Source organism: Gallus gallus, chromosome 6, assembly GCF_016699485.2.
Source record: "Gallus gallus isolate bGalGal1 chromosome 6, bGalGal1.mat.broiler.GRCg7b, whole genome shotgun sequence".
Classification (NCBI taxonomy): Eukaryota; Metazoa; Chordata; class Aves; order Galliformes; family Phasianidae; genus Gallus; species Gallus gallus.
Genome location: NC_052537.1, coordinates 15,953,324 through 15,967,586, shown reverse-complemented (window position 1 = coordinate 15,967,586; position 14,263 = coordinate 15,953,324). Strand labels below are relative to the sequence as shown.

General features: G+C 37.3%; 1 protein-coding gene across 7 annotated transcripts in view; it reads left to right on the top strand.

Annotated features, from left to right (window-relative positions):
- Nucleotides 1-14,263, top strand: part of ADK (adenosine kinase) — a 279,755-nt gene that overhangs the window by 184,653 nt on the left and 80,839 nt on the right. For all 7 annotated transcript variants that reach the window (XR_005860619.2, XR_005860620.2, XM_025151570.3 and 4 more), the window contains exon 7: nucleotides 10,779-10,949. Coding sequence is in view for 5 of the 7 variants with exons in the window: in XM_025151570.3 (XP_025007338.1) it covers nucleotides 10,779-10,949 (171 nt within the window). In the remaining 2 variants the exon portion in view is untranslated. The remainder of the gene's footprint in view (nucleotides 1-10,778; nucleotides 10,950-14,263) is intronic.

The following is a 14,263-nucleotide window of genomic DNA, read 5'->3' as shown; positions in this document are numbered from 1 at the left end:
TGGCTCTGAAAAGCTAATAATTAAGAATATTTCTCCCACCTTTGAATCAAGTGCTCATTCAGTCTGTAATAATTAATGCTAAGCACTTATGTGGCTCTTTATGTTCAAAGTGTTCTGTAGACAATTATTACCCAAATTAAGTGAAAATACCTTTGTTTAGGGTTTAGCAACTGTCCACGTTTTGTATTTCATAATAATTATTTGAATTAACCTAGTTCATGACCTTCATTTATTTGTGTGTTCAGAAACAAAGCCATGCAGCAGTCTTTGCATAATGAAAATTAAAAGCCCAAGCAATAGCATTAATGTTCTTTTAAATAATTAATGTGTGGAAGTGTGAGCAATAAATGTTTTATTGTAAATCCTGATGTGGTAATTAATCCAAGTGATTAGGACCTAATTGTGTGTTCATAGTAAATATTATATTTACAATGAAAGTAGGTTTTTTGGAATCCTGATTCTGAGGCAAGACTTGAGAAAGGAGCGATAGTTAAAAGGAAACGTTCATGCACTTATTTTTAAAATTGTTGTGTCAGAAATTAAAGGAAGTGCACCCTTTATTACTTGAATAATTGTTTTTTCAGTTCTTAAGAACGTTTTATTTTACTATATGCTTTTTTTTTTTTTTTTTTTTTTTTGCTGTACAATTGCTTATACGTCAAATTAAATACGTCATAAAGGTACACAAGCTGTTAAAATCAGCTAGCAAATACCTTTGGGAGCCAGAGGGTATTAGTTTTATTAATCGTTTACACCTTAATTTGGAAATACCAAAAGCCCTATTATTCCATAGAACATACAGACTGGAAGGAGCAGTCCTTGAGAGCAGCTCTGCAGAGAAGGACCTGGGGGTCCTGATGGATGACAAACTTAACATGAGTCAGCAGTGTGCTCTTGCAGCTCGGAAAGCAAATGGTATCCTGGGCTCCATCATGAGAGGGGTGGCCAGCAGGGACAGGGAGGTGATTGTCCCTCTCTGCTCTGCTCTTGTGAGGCCCCATCTGGAGTACTGTGTCCAGGTATGGAGCCCTCAGTACAAGAAAGACAGAGAGCTGTTGGAGAGGGTCCAGAGGAGGGCCACGAAGATGATCAGAGGGCTGGAGCACCTCTCCTATGAAGACAGGCTGAGGGAGCTGGGCCTGTTAGGCCCAGAGAAGAGAAGGCTGCAGGGTGACCTCGTTGCAGCCTTTCAGTACCTGAAGGGAGCCTACAGACAGGAAGGGAGTAAACACTTTGAAAGGGTAGATAACAGCAGGACAAGGGGGAACGGTTTTAACTTGAAAGAGGGGAGATTTAGGTTGGATGTTAGGGGGAAGTTCTTTACTATGACAGTGGTGAGATGCTGGAACGGGCTGCCCAGAGACGTTGTGGATGCCCCGTCCCTGGAGGTATTCAAGGCCAGGTTGGATGGGGCCCTGGGCAACCTGGTCTAGTAAATGGGGAGGTTGGTGGCCCTGCCTGGCAGGGGGTTTGGAGCTTCATGATCCTTGAGGTCCCTTTCAACCCAGGCCATTCTGTGATTCTGATTCTGTGATATCATCATTTTCATGAAGAGTTAGTCTCCTTATAAGAGACAGTAGCTCCAAGTCTAGTGGTGGTGGTTGGGGTCGCCACATCACACACAGATGAATTCAGATCTGCCCCAGAGCATTAGAGCCATTCCATATTTTTACAGATAGAGTTTATAGAGTTTAGAACACCGGTTGTATTCTTTATCGTTGTTTTCCCCACCAAAATTATGTTTTATAACTGCATTATGTACATCTGTGGTTCTGCATAGAGTTCTGCTTTGCCAGTTGTGAGGCTGCTTTGTTTAAACAGACTCACTTAGCAGATGACGTAGCCTTGCAGTAGTGCAATAAGCTTCTGAAATCTTTAGTTACCTCTTGATCATTTCTTTTTTCCCTTCTTCCTACCGACCATGCAACTGTATCAGTGTAGTCTTTCTGATGATATGATCTTTATTAGTGAAATAATATGCTCTTTCTTTGGGGCTCTTGAAATATGTTCTAACGATAATGGTAATGACTTTGATTAATATTTAATCCCCGTGCTGCTATGTTCTTATAATTTACAAGATCTCAAAGGTAGCTGGGGGGAGGGAAGAAAGGTTTCTGCCTAAGTGTTTCAGTATGAGTGCTTAGGGAAAAACACTCCTATATTTTTTTTTTACATCTTGTATCTGTTTTCTAACCTGATTTTGGGTAAAACCTTTCATAGCATGGCCGTGTTGTTGACAGGGAAATTCATAAGGTATAGAAGTCATGCTGGCATTGGCTTATTTTTCATGGCATTTGACTCGGTGCTGTATTTGTTTATATTGCATAACAGTCATCATTCCTCTGAATCATCTGGGAATGTGAATGCAGAGGGCACAGACACAGCAGTGTGTGCTGGTGTGGAGCGGGAAGTGGCTGAGGGGTTCTTTCCTCTTCTTGTTAGCAGGGGAGCTAGGATTTATAAATACAGCAGAGCAAGCCCAAATCAGTTTCCCCCTCCACTCCAAGAGTCACAGTATTGGTGTGCAGACTCACAGAACCAAAATATCTCTTGCATGTACACAGGATAAGTATTTTTATGGTTTTCACGGCATGGAACCTTACAGACAAAATTCTGAGGGAAGCAGTGCTAATGCACCACGTTGGAATGTTCTCCACAGGACTTTTTTTGCATTTTTACAGCAGCTGATAGCTATTATCTGCTAATACAGTCGTGATTGGTCATTATTTCAGTCTGACAGTTTTACCTGTTCTTATATAAACCACTGTGCTGCTATAAGTGTGTTTACTTTAAAAGATACTCATATTTTTTCTCTTCTTGTTCAAGATTATTTGAATAAGCAAGAAGTAGGTTTCTCTATATGTTTGTTTACAGAGCTCTCGAACTGGGGATTAACTGTCTAGAGAATTAAAAACTCTATGCATTTGTAGTTACATAGATTCTCTCAATTTACTAATATACTGTAAATATTATGTACACACCAAACTTGAATGAATTCAACATATGGTTAATGTTTACATAATTAATGAGACACCAAATTATATTAATATGACAAGCCATACACATAAAAGCACATGATGCACAGCCACCAAGAGCTGAAATTTGCCACACCTTTTCTTTACTTCCTGAAATGCCTGTTTGCCAGGATGGGGACTCCGACTGCAGAATTGTGCACAAAATTGTGGAAATTGGGATTGAAAAATCAATTACTTCTTTCTTACAAATGTCATAAATAATATAAATGTCAATGTTAAGACTTGTTATTTTTTCATTAAACAATAATTAGTGTGTTTGATCCTAATTTTTAGTCTAAACACAACATTACCATTTTGTTTATAGATGAATTAAGCATTGCTAATTTTAATACAGAGTTGTTTTAGGAGGAAAGGTGAAAAAAACAATTCCTCTAATTAGTCAACAATTAACAAATATTTGGCAACACGGTGTTTTCTCAGTGAGGGTTCAATTGTTTTTCAATGAAGAAAAAGTGCAGCAAAGTGTTTTGAGAATAGTGGGAGAAAAGAAGAAAAGTGGCTTATTCTTGATCATAGCTTGTTTGATTTGCAGCTTATATTTTATTGATGTTAATACCCTGTACTTTATAATACCTTTCAACATAGAATTTCAATCATTTCGGTAATGTTAAGTAATTAAACCTCCCACTGGTTCTGCCAATGGAAGTGTATTTATCATTATAACTATTTTGTAGGGTAAACAAAGACAAAAAAGGTTGAGTTACTTACTGAAAAGAATAAAAAAATCCAGACTCCTGTTTCTCAGATAATGTTTCATTAATGGCTCCCCCCAAAATATGCTAGAAATTAAGCATGTATGGCAACACATGTCACTCCCTGAGCTTAATATACTCACATAAAACTGTGCTGGAATGTGGAGAGAATAGAGAGATTTTTTGCTTCCTCACAGAGAGGCAGGCTTCAGGGAACTATATCCAACCATCATTTTAAGAGATTAATTCATCTACCTAAAATGAGTTCAAGTAACTTTGCAGTTTCCAGGGAAATGTGAGAATTTGTTATTTGGGATAACGTTGTCCTATACCAAAACTAGGTATATTACTGCTCTCTCATGCATGCATGTATCTACACCTCAATATTTAGGTTCTCATCCATATGTTCTGCAAGTACTCTTCTCATAGTAAAGTCACACAATTATTTTATTCTAAGTATGGCTTGGAAGAACTTTCTAGAGAATGCTTGATTTAATTGCTAGTAATCAGAATGGAAAAATATTTCCAAATTGTTTAAAATTTAAAAGAAACTGCTGGTGTAAATGTAAAATAATTATTTTCTTTAATATGCAATGCCAAATATTGGAGTTTTTCTGCTACTGTTGTAATCTGATAGATACTAATATGGCAGCAATCAGAGTTCGTGTCAGCAACAAAGAAGCTGTTCAATTCTGAGAGCAATCCTCTCCTTCTGACACGTTGGCACCATCATAGAGGAAAATGTCACGGTCAATATAAGCACAGTTACTGACAGTTAGGTTTTTTCCTATGTTACTGAAAACTGTTTGAAACTTGGCTTTTATCAAAAACAGAAACTTTGACCACTCAGAATGATAAAACAATAGTTTACAGCTTAGTCATTTTCCAGTTATAAAGCAATACTTTAATGAAAATAAACAATGCATACAGGAACAAGGCAAAACAATTACTCAGAGAAATTGTTGCATTCTTGCCATCCGAGCTTTCTGATTTCCAAGAACCATCTCCAGTACAAACTAGGCAAAGAGCAGTGGGTTTTGTTTCACTGAGTAACTACTTGCTGACCAAGATACAGTACAATTTGAAAATGTAATCAGTAACATGCAGGGACTTACTAAACTCCTAAGCAACCTATTACGTGAAGAAGAGATACATAGATGAAAATAGCTTCTATATATTTAACTAATTTACAGACTGAACATTACCCAACTTATATGTCGGTTTTGTCTTTCTTAGAGGAAGTAAAAAATTAAAGTACAAGCACCTTCATTAGGAAAAGGTGTGGTGTTTATTTGATTTGTGTGGGTGTTATAGTATTACTATTTCTGGAGCTTTTTAGCATCAGGAGTATTTTAGTATCTCTGTCATTTGATACTGTTCTGTCATATCTCAGGAAGAAAAGTACTTTAATGATTTCAGGCAGTTGCATATAAATGCTCAAAAGTCAGAAAAAAGGAGTTAGTAAGCCAGCTGATTTGAGAGTGCTGTGGCCAGATATTTCACTGTTAAAGATACAGTTTTATGTATTGTTCTCTACTCATTTAAACTCATGGAAATACTGTGAAGAGGTTTGGTTCTTTAGTTTCCTATTCTAAAGGAAGGGTAGTCTCATTGTCCTGTATCACAGTGGGTAGGATATGGACTGCACCCAATCTGGGCTCCATGCAGCTCAGAGCTCAGAAGGCATAGGTATTTTGGTCTCCTCTGGTTGTAAAGGCACGTGGAAACCTTGTGTAACTCATTCTATCTGGAGCAGTTACCCCAAGGTTCATTCCCCAACCCCAGAACTGCTGCGTGTTTCATCTTTTCTCCTTCCAAGCCCTGGTGGTTCTGCTTGGCTGCAACAGACAAAGCTGGTGACAGAGCAGAGGAAAAGTCTCTTATGCACAAGTGTGTGCATAAGTTTTTTCAGGTTTTCCTTGTGTACAGAATAGGTGAAACTTAGCCAGCTCCAAAGCTCTGACGTGGTTATGTCTTCAGTTTAGCAGAGCACGCTCTTCTGGCACATGAGCAGTCTCGCTGATTTTACTGGAAGTCCTGGCATGCTTGAAGCTAGATGGCTTCTGCAGGGCTTTAATGAATCATGGTATTTATCAGGACTGTCACTGCAGAACTGTCAAAATATCACTGCCTGAAAAATTCCTCCCTTTAAATGGATGAGCATGTGATGTCATCATAACTGCATTTTTATGTAAGTCCTTGCCATAAAAACATAGATTAAGTGATGTGTTCTTTTCATGTTGCCAGAATATAATTCACCCTTAATGGCGACAGACTGTTGTATATATATCTGAAAGTTAAATATTTTGATTCACACTTAGGATTTATTGATTTTACATTGTTACCAAATGGTATTTCAAAATACCAGTTCAGAATACCACAGTTCAAAGTCCAGTCACTCATAAAGTCATTTTCTTGTAAACTGCTCTGAAAATGGGAATGGCAAGGAGACAGTAAGAGCTACAAAGAACAGAGGGCAAATGGAAGCATTTTAGTGTGTGGTAGGTTTGAGAGCAATCTCATTTTTTATTATCATCTCTATTTGAACTTCTGCAAATGTTGTTTCTGTGGTATTAATAATAAATCCAGAAATGCAAAGCTGTTGGTTATCATCTCAGTCTGGATTTGTCTAAACGTAAAGAAACTTAAGGAAAGTATTCGTTGATTAAAGATAGAATTGATCCTCATTGTGCAAAGATTGTATGTACCTAATCCAGATGAATTCACTGCAAGTGTGTTTTTTTTCATGTGAACAAATGATGGCAAGACCGCTCTGTTTGGACAGAACACATTATTCAGAAATACTTTTGCCAAAGCCAGGGTAGTGCTGGCCTCATGAGATACTTCAGCACTCTGATTCTGTGCTGCCGATACTTCTGACACCCTTCATTTGCTGCTCTCGTGCCTGCTATTGCTAGTGCTATGTGAGCACAGTGTAGGTTGAAAGAAACAGGTTTGCATGTGATAAAGAGAGATGCAAGGATGCTGCCTGTGTGTAAACACACCAAATTCTTTAAACAATTCTATTAACTGTGGAAAAAACCCACTTGATCATAAAGAACTGTCCCACGCATGAAGTATCTGGGCATATTTTAAAAGGTGCATCAAAGAATCGTAGAATATTGCAAAAGCACAATAATTTCATATTCTCTCTTGACTTTGTCTACTGCTGTCATGCACATCTTAATACTGCATTGTAAAATCTCATAAGTTATAAACAAGCCACTGTATCTCCCGTGGCCGTGTGTCTGCAGCTCACAGATGTGTTCTTCTTATTTCTTCTTTTTTGTTTCTCTTCTTCCCACAAAGAAAACATTTTTCTCCACCAAAGAACTGTATTTAAACAGAAGTTCTGCCTACAGTGGGGGACAAAAGTATATTTGTGTTTTGTGTTTGTGTAGATACAAACATGCATATAAATAATTCAGTACATCACCTTATTTTCCTGCTATGTATATTAGTTCAGCTTTGCTTTCTGACTTGTGGTACTATGGTACCTTCCTCCTGGCACGGAAAAAAGGCTCAGTGCATTTGGAGAATCAGAAAATAGTGGCACATCATGATCCAGCAGCATCTGGTGTACTCAGCCTCAATCAGTGCTTGCCAAAGGAACGCAGTGCTGCAAGAATGTCTGATAGCCTTTAATGTTTAATAGGTTTTTGTAGTACAATATTGTTCCCTTTTACTTTCTTTTGACTGCGCTGTCTAATTATCGTAAGTCATTGTATGTACTGCATTCTTTTGCAAACAAACATGTGCACAAGAATTTCATTTCTACCATGAATCTAACCGAGATTTTCATAGCTACCGTGGCTATTGAAGTTTCTGTATATTAACCAAGTGACTCATCTTTTGCTTACAAACATTTTTGTGGTAACTGTTTCAGAACAGTTTTTGAGGGTAAAAAGGTTCCGAAAACTCTCAGGAGTAGATTGTGTAGATGGATACAGTGTGGTTTTTGAGCATCCTCTTAATCTACTTGTCAGTGGGAATAGGACTTCTTACTAGTGCAATACTAAATAATCTACCTTAGTGGTCTTTATCGTGTATTTTGGGAGACTTGCAACTATATCAGTAAAGAATCCATAAATGTTACTGCGAGATGAGAGCATATGTACTTCCCAACAGTTTGCCCCAGGGAAATCTCTGGTACTGCTGTTAGAAAAACAAAACAAAAGAGCACTAACACAAAAAATAAACAACATAAGAGGAGCTTAAGAAATTAAGCAAAGGTTTAAATCACTATTGGTTCCCAGCCCATATTCCTCCACCTTATAAACTGTCCTTATTTGACATCTGAAAACTTCACCATCCTGTCCCAGAAGCAATACCTGGACATAGTTACTCTCACACTCAAAGCTGATGCTGACTAGCAGTTAATTGCTGGAGTAGGTGGGAGCAGCTGACTGACATGCTCCTATGGATACCTCTCACTGGCCAAAGAGCAGTGGCAGCTGTGAGACCATGAGGGCTGTGCTGCTAAGGATAATATGAAGTGATTTTTTCTTCGTTGTGAATCTCAGATAAGAAACCCTCCTTATTTTGGAGGAGTTCATTCCTGTTCAAAACTGTAGCATGCTGCACAAGTGTTCTGTGGCTTATCTTTCTGAGGTCCAGTGACAGTAGTGGCCATAGCTGCAATTGGCATTCCCCTGAAAATAGTCATGCTCCATTTAAATATTTGCAGGTGATGAGGGGAGTATCTAATTAGCTATCTTTACACCCAGGTCAGTTCAGATTTTATATATTTCTTTCCTACTCTATAAATTACTCTGTGTGAATTATTCTGCAACAACTTACTTTGTTTTATTACTGCAACTTTTATTTGCAGAGAACCGTTACACTTAGCAAAGTTGTAACAAGAGTTCTGATACACATAATTCTTAAGTTTTACATATTTTAATATTGGATAATACTTAAAATATAAAAGCAAAAGCTCTTGGAAGAATGAAATTAAATGGCAGAAGTGAGTTTTAGGAAACCCAGAAGACCGAGCTGTAGCTTTTAGAGAGTTCTATCCCTTTGCTTTGTAGGATCTGAAAAGCAAGCTCTACTATCTGCATTTCAGTACTTTTATGTTGCCTTTCCAAAGGAAAAAGGAGTTGGACGCAGGCCTGAGTTAGATCTCACAGGGATAGTGTTCAGTACCTTAAATTATAATCAGATGTATTTTAGTTCAGACGCAGTTTTCATCTGAAAATTGGTAAGAAGCCTAATTATTTGACCAGGTTACTATTTACACAGACCACTGTATAGCAATCTGTGATTTATCCACAGCTGGCAACATGTGAACCTTGAAAGGGTTTGTTTTGTGTTTGGAACAGTTTTTAAAAAGTCCAACTCTGTTCATTAAATGAAAAAATAAAAGATGGTAGAGATCGCTATGGAGACAAGATGTTATATAAACTGTTCATTTTAACTCTTCGGAATGTAAAAATAGCAAAGAAGCTTGGATGTTTACAGGCTTCCAGTCGTTCAAGGTAGTGAGTAACTCCGCAAGAAGCAAAGCATTCTTATGCCCTTTGGACTTTATTGTCATGTAGCGAGTCATGCCCAGATTTTGAAAGTGCATTTCCTAGACTGGAGAGCATGGAGCAGGGAAAAAGAAATAGGAGACTTTCTAAGTAGTCTTTAATCTATAGGCTTCTCGTTATATTATTCTTCCAGCAAGTACAATACCTAAGATGATCTGTTAGTTGAAGTTACACAGGAGAAAAATATGTATGTTCTGTAATTCAAAGATAGAATAATATGTATAAAAAAGGGAAAATAAGATTGTTTCGCTGTTGTACGTTTTAGCATTTCACAATGCTACAGGTAGAAGTGAGATGGGGTTTTATTTATCTGACAGCCTCCCCCCCCCACCCCCCCAGTGTTTTTTGTTTCTGTGCCTCAGACATTATCTCTGGCCTCAAATTTAACAATTGCTGCTTTTACTTGAAAATTACTGTAATTCACAGAGCTTTGAAATCAGTTCACAGAATCACAGAACCATAGTAGTTGGAAGGGACCTCTGGAGATCTAGTCCAACCCCCCTTGCTAGAGCAGGTTCCCCACCATAGGTTACAAGTAGGTTAGAGGATTGCTTCCTTCCATGTGAAACCAAGTTATTCCCAGATATCGAGTTACATTAAACATGATATTCCCACCTACTTATCTTCGCATAAATACTGCAGGCAGATGGATGTGAAAGCTGTCTAATCACAAAAAATAATGAATTTAACTAGTGTCTACAGCACAGATATAGTGTTTAGGATGGAAAGTAATGGTAGGGGAAAGGAATGCGAACACCACAGGCTTCAAATATTACTATTAAAGAATGAAGATCAGTACTTTCACAGGGAATGATAGACTACACTGTGCCATTTTTAAGAGACTGAGCATAGTGGTTGTAGCTGAATGTCCCACTGAGACTGTGGAGTCCACCTCTGTGTGGACTGAGTGTAGGATCTGCAGGTCGGCACAGTGGTGAGAGCATCCCAGCCTCCCTTCCTGCAAAAGCCTGGATCCCTTCATGGTGGTTGTAGACAAATGAAAAATACTGGGCAGAAATGTGAAAACCCATAGATTTCTCCTGTAGAACAATTACACCATACTCAGCATTTATTAAAAACAAGTTAGTAATCTTTCAGGAAAAGGATTTCATTACTCTCTTAGCTGTGCGTAAGCCATCTTGTTGGACTCTGGAATTAAGCAGTGCAGTCTGATTGACTCTTGTTCCAAAGAGAGCCATTTAAAGTTATACTATAGTACCTTTCAAAATACAAATTCTAGTATTGATTGCCATGGGAAAGTATACTACATAGAAGGCAGAGGTAGTGGGTTGTTTTTAACTTGAGAATATTTTCCTTTCCCAGCATATGCAGCTTCTTTGTCACCTCCCTAATACATTAACATAAAGTCAATGTTTTTATCCATAGTTGTGTGGTTTTGTTTGTAGTCTGTATGGGACAGAAAGGTGGGATTGTGTTGACCTTCTAGAAAAGGCATACTTAATACAGTTCCTAATTTGAAGTAAATAAAAATCTTTGTTTTGTTTGGATGCTTGCAGGGATTCTTCCTGACGGTGTCACCGGAAGCAGTATTAAAAGTGGCTACTCAGGCTTCTGCAAACAACAAGATCTTCAGCTTGAATCTTTCTGCACCGTTTATTAGTCAGTTCTACAAAGAGCCTATGATGAAAGTCATGCCTTATGTGGATGTCCTTTTTGGAAATGAGACGGTGAGTCTAATGAAACTATTTGTGTTTCTTGCACCTACCTGTTTGTGTCTATCAGCCTGCTTTCCAGTCCTCTATTATACAGAAAGACAGTGACCATCTAAGATATCACTGGAGAATGAAATCCATAATCACAGGACTGTGAAATGTTAGTTGACGCCAAACATGTAACTTGACCTGTCAGATTTGCAACTTCCTTGTTTTAGTCTGGAGACGTGAAGAAATTACTCTAGATTAAAAGAGGAAATCTCCAACATATTAGCTGCTTCCTAATAAATGCCCATATGCATGATGCACCAGCCCTGCAGTTAAATTTCTGTGGGGAAAAAATATATGAAGGGCCATTGTGGAAATGCTGTTACTCATTTTCATACTCGTGTGTCTTTTCTTGATAATATTTGTGTTTTTAAATAAACTCTTTGGGGAGAAGTTGAAAGAGAAAGCTAAAAACCAGTCAGTTGGTTAAGAAGTCTCTCACTGATTTTTGTGGTGAATAGATTGGTAGTCTGTCTAAGGCTTATTTTTGCTATGCAACATTTGATAAATATTTTGCATGAAATCTTGCCTAGAAGTCCATGGTAGTAGGCAAACTGTATTCAGATTTCACTCATTGTAGTGATATCATTTTGGTTTTTTTTCCATTTCAGAAAGTGCTCTTAAATATTAGTTTTCTTGGCACAAAATGGTTTAATAGATAGATATATCTTGGAAAGTGTGGCATACCTAATTGAAGTGTTGGCTTGTCAAAGATAACTGCGTTAGTACTGGAAAATTACGGAGAAGTGACTTATTCCTGTCAGCGATTATTCCTGGTTGTGACTCAGGGAGTTCCACCAACATAAATCAATTTTTCTACTATTGTTGTCTATGGATCAGGGCCTAACACTGTTACAGATACAATACTTAAAGAAGTATTTTTAAAATGAAGGAAATTGTAATGTTTTTAAATGCAGTAGGATAGGAAATCTTTCTTAAACTGTAGCTAACAAAACAAGCAGTATTTTCTTGACAATTTGCTGTTACTGCCAATTTTTGCTTTATTCTGTTTTTTGCAATACAATCCTCACAAGGACTATACTGAGGGTTCTGATTTAATAACTGTATATTATAAATTAAAAAAAAAAATCAGATTTCACAAATTAAGTAGACCAAGTTTTGTCAATACTTGGGTGGCAAAGCTTCAGAGAAACTTCTGGGACTAAATATGTCTGGTCTTCTATATGAACATTGCCTCATTAAATTCATATCACAGGAGTTCATAAGGTGCTGTTTTTCAGAAGATAAAACGTTGATTGGTACTATTTGTATATTTGCATACTTAATAAGCAATAGCCCACTATGGCAACATTCCAATTTTGGAACTTATATTCAGACTGCCTTAATTTCCCCTACCATTTCAGTTTGCTATGGTATTTTTCACCTGCTGTCATAAAATACTGTGTAGCACTGTTGTGTGTGTTAAAGCATCAAATATTCCCTACATTTTCTGAAGCATTTTAGTGTCTTTCAGGTAAAAGATACTATTTAAACTAAAGTGATCATCTTTAGACTTATATGCAAATACTTCAGAGTGCAAGTCTTTTATGCTCCTTTTTGCACGTGGTGTACTTGAACTTTGTAATGAGTTGAAAATCCTGATCATCTTTTAGTCTCTGCTTTCAACTATATAAACTGGTTGTTGCTGCTTTTGGGTTGTTGACATTATATTCACAGTGGTTTATTCTCTTGTCTTTCTGTAGAGCTTGAAACCACACCCTTGGCATGGTATACATCCAGTTTATAGTAGCTGCTGTATCTTGTAATTGTCATTCTTTCTACTCTTTGCATATGGTTTGTGGTAAAGAGGGGTTGCAAAACTGAAGAAAAGCTTACTCTGACATGTTCTGCCTTCTGGTAGCTTCCTTCTTTATTTATTGTTTCTATATTCATTTCATTTGCAAGTACATTCAGAACTTTTTTGTCTTTATGCCTGCCTTGATGGGCAAAGAACCTCTTCAGCTAACCAACAAGATTTTGCTCATTTACTATGATTTCCTTCTGCTTTTTGCAGTTTTCCATCAGTTATGCTAGTTTAGTACTAGAAGCACATAAGTTATCATACAAGTAAGACACCCTAAGTGGTGTGGTTGTTATTTTATTAGTACAACAATAGTCTCAGACGTGATTTTTATTCCTCTCTGTTTATCCTCACACTACATTATAGACCAATGCAATTTGATTGTTAAGCACTGAGCTGTTTATTTTTTTTTTAGAGTAATACAAAAAACATCCAAGAACAGCAAGATTCCAAATTGCTGCTATTCCTAAACTAAAAACAATTGGCAAAGTGATTTTAAATTATATCTTCTACTTAAAAATTTACATCTGAATGGAGATTGGTTATTTCAAGTTTCAGCCAGATGGTAATTAAAATGGGCAAGTTATAAACCTCTTGAAATAAATGTTCTAGTTTACAATGTAAATGCCAGCATACCCTTATCTGCAGTCGAGGCAGTGAGTGCAGTGGTAGGAACTCAGTACATGTATCAGTTCCAGCACTAGCTCAATGACCACTGGTGTTTTGATCACTGTTTTAAATCCCTTTTATAGCTAGCCAAACATCTTGCCTTGGATTTTTGATATTATTAACTGTACTTCATGTAACAAATTTAGTACAGAACATTCAGAATAGGAATAATTACATGTTCATTGCTGCTAACCAATTAAGGCCATTCTGCAGTTGTAGTCTAGCAATACATGACTGGAGAACTTGATTATTGTCATTGCTTTTAATTTTTATTAAATTAAGGTTTTTTTTAATAGTGTCATTTTGCAAATGATTCTTAGCAATAATACCTTCCAAGCTACCGTAATCACTGGATAATTAACCTGCCAGGATTAAGCACACTCTACTTTGCCTCAGGATGCTTAACTCTCGAATAAGGTCAATTATCTCCTGGTGGTAACTGCTTTGTCACAAGTTGCTGCTTAATTCCTCTGTAGAGCTCATCTTACAATACATATTTTACAACTGAAAGTAACTTTCAGCAGCAGAATGTTCCAAGGAGTGAAAGCTTTTAATATTACATCCATACACAAAGCTGTGCAATATTTCCTACACAGCAATTACCAGTTAAGGAGCCAAAATTCACGTGTATTTCTTTCCTAGACCTCTTTCCACTTTTCCACTTAGGGCCAAAACTTGCTGTCTCTGATGCACTTGCAACAGGGTCAGCCCAGGAAGCACCACTGCTGTCCTACCTTATTTGCATCTGAGAGCCCAAAGAAATAAGTAGTGGCACAGGAAGGTGAACTCCAACTTCTCGTCTCCCCCAAAG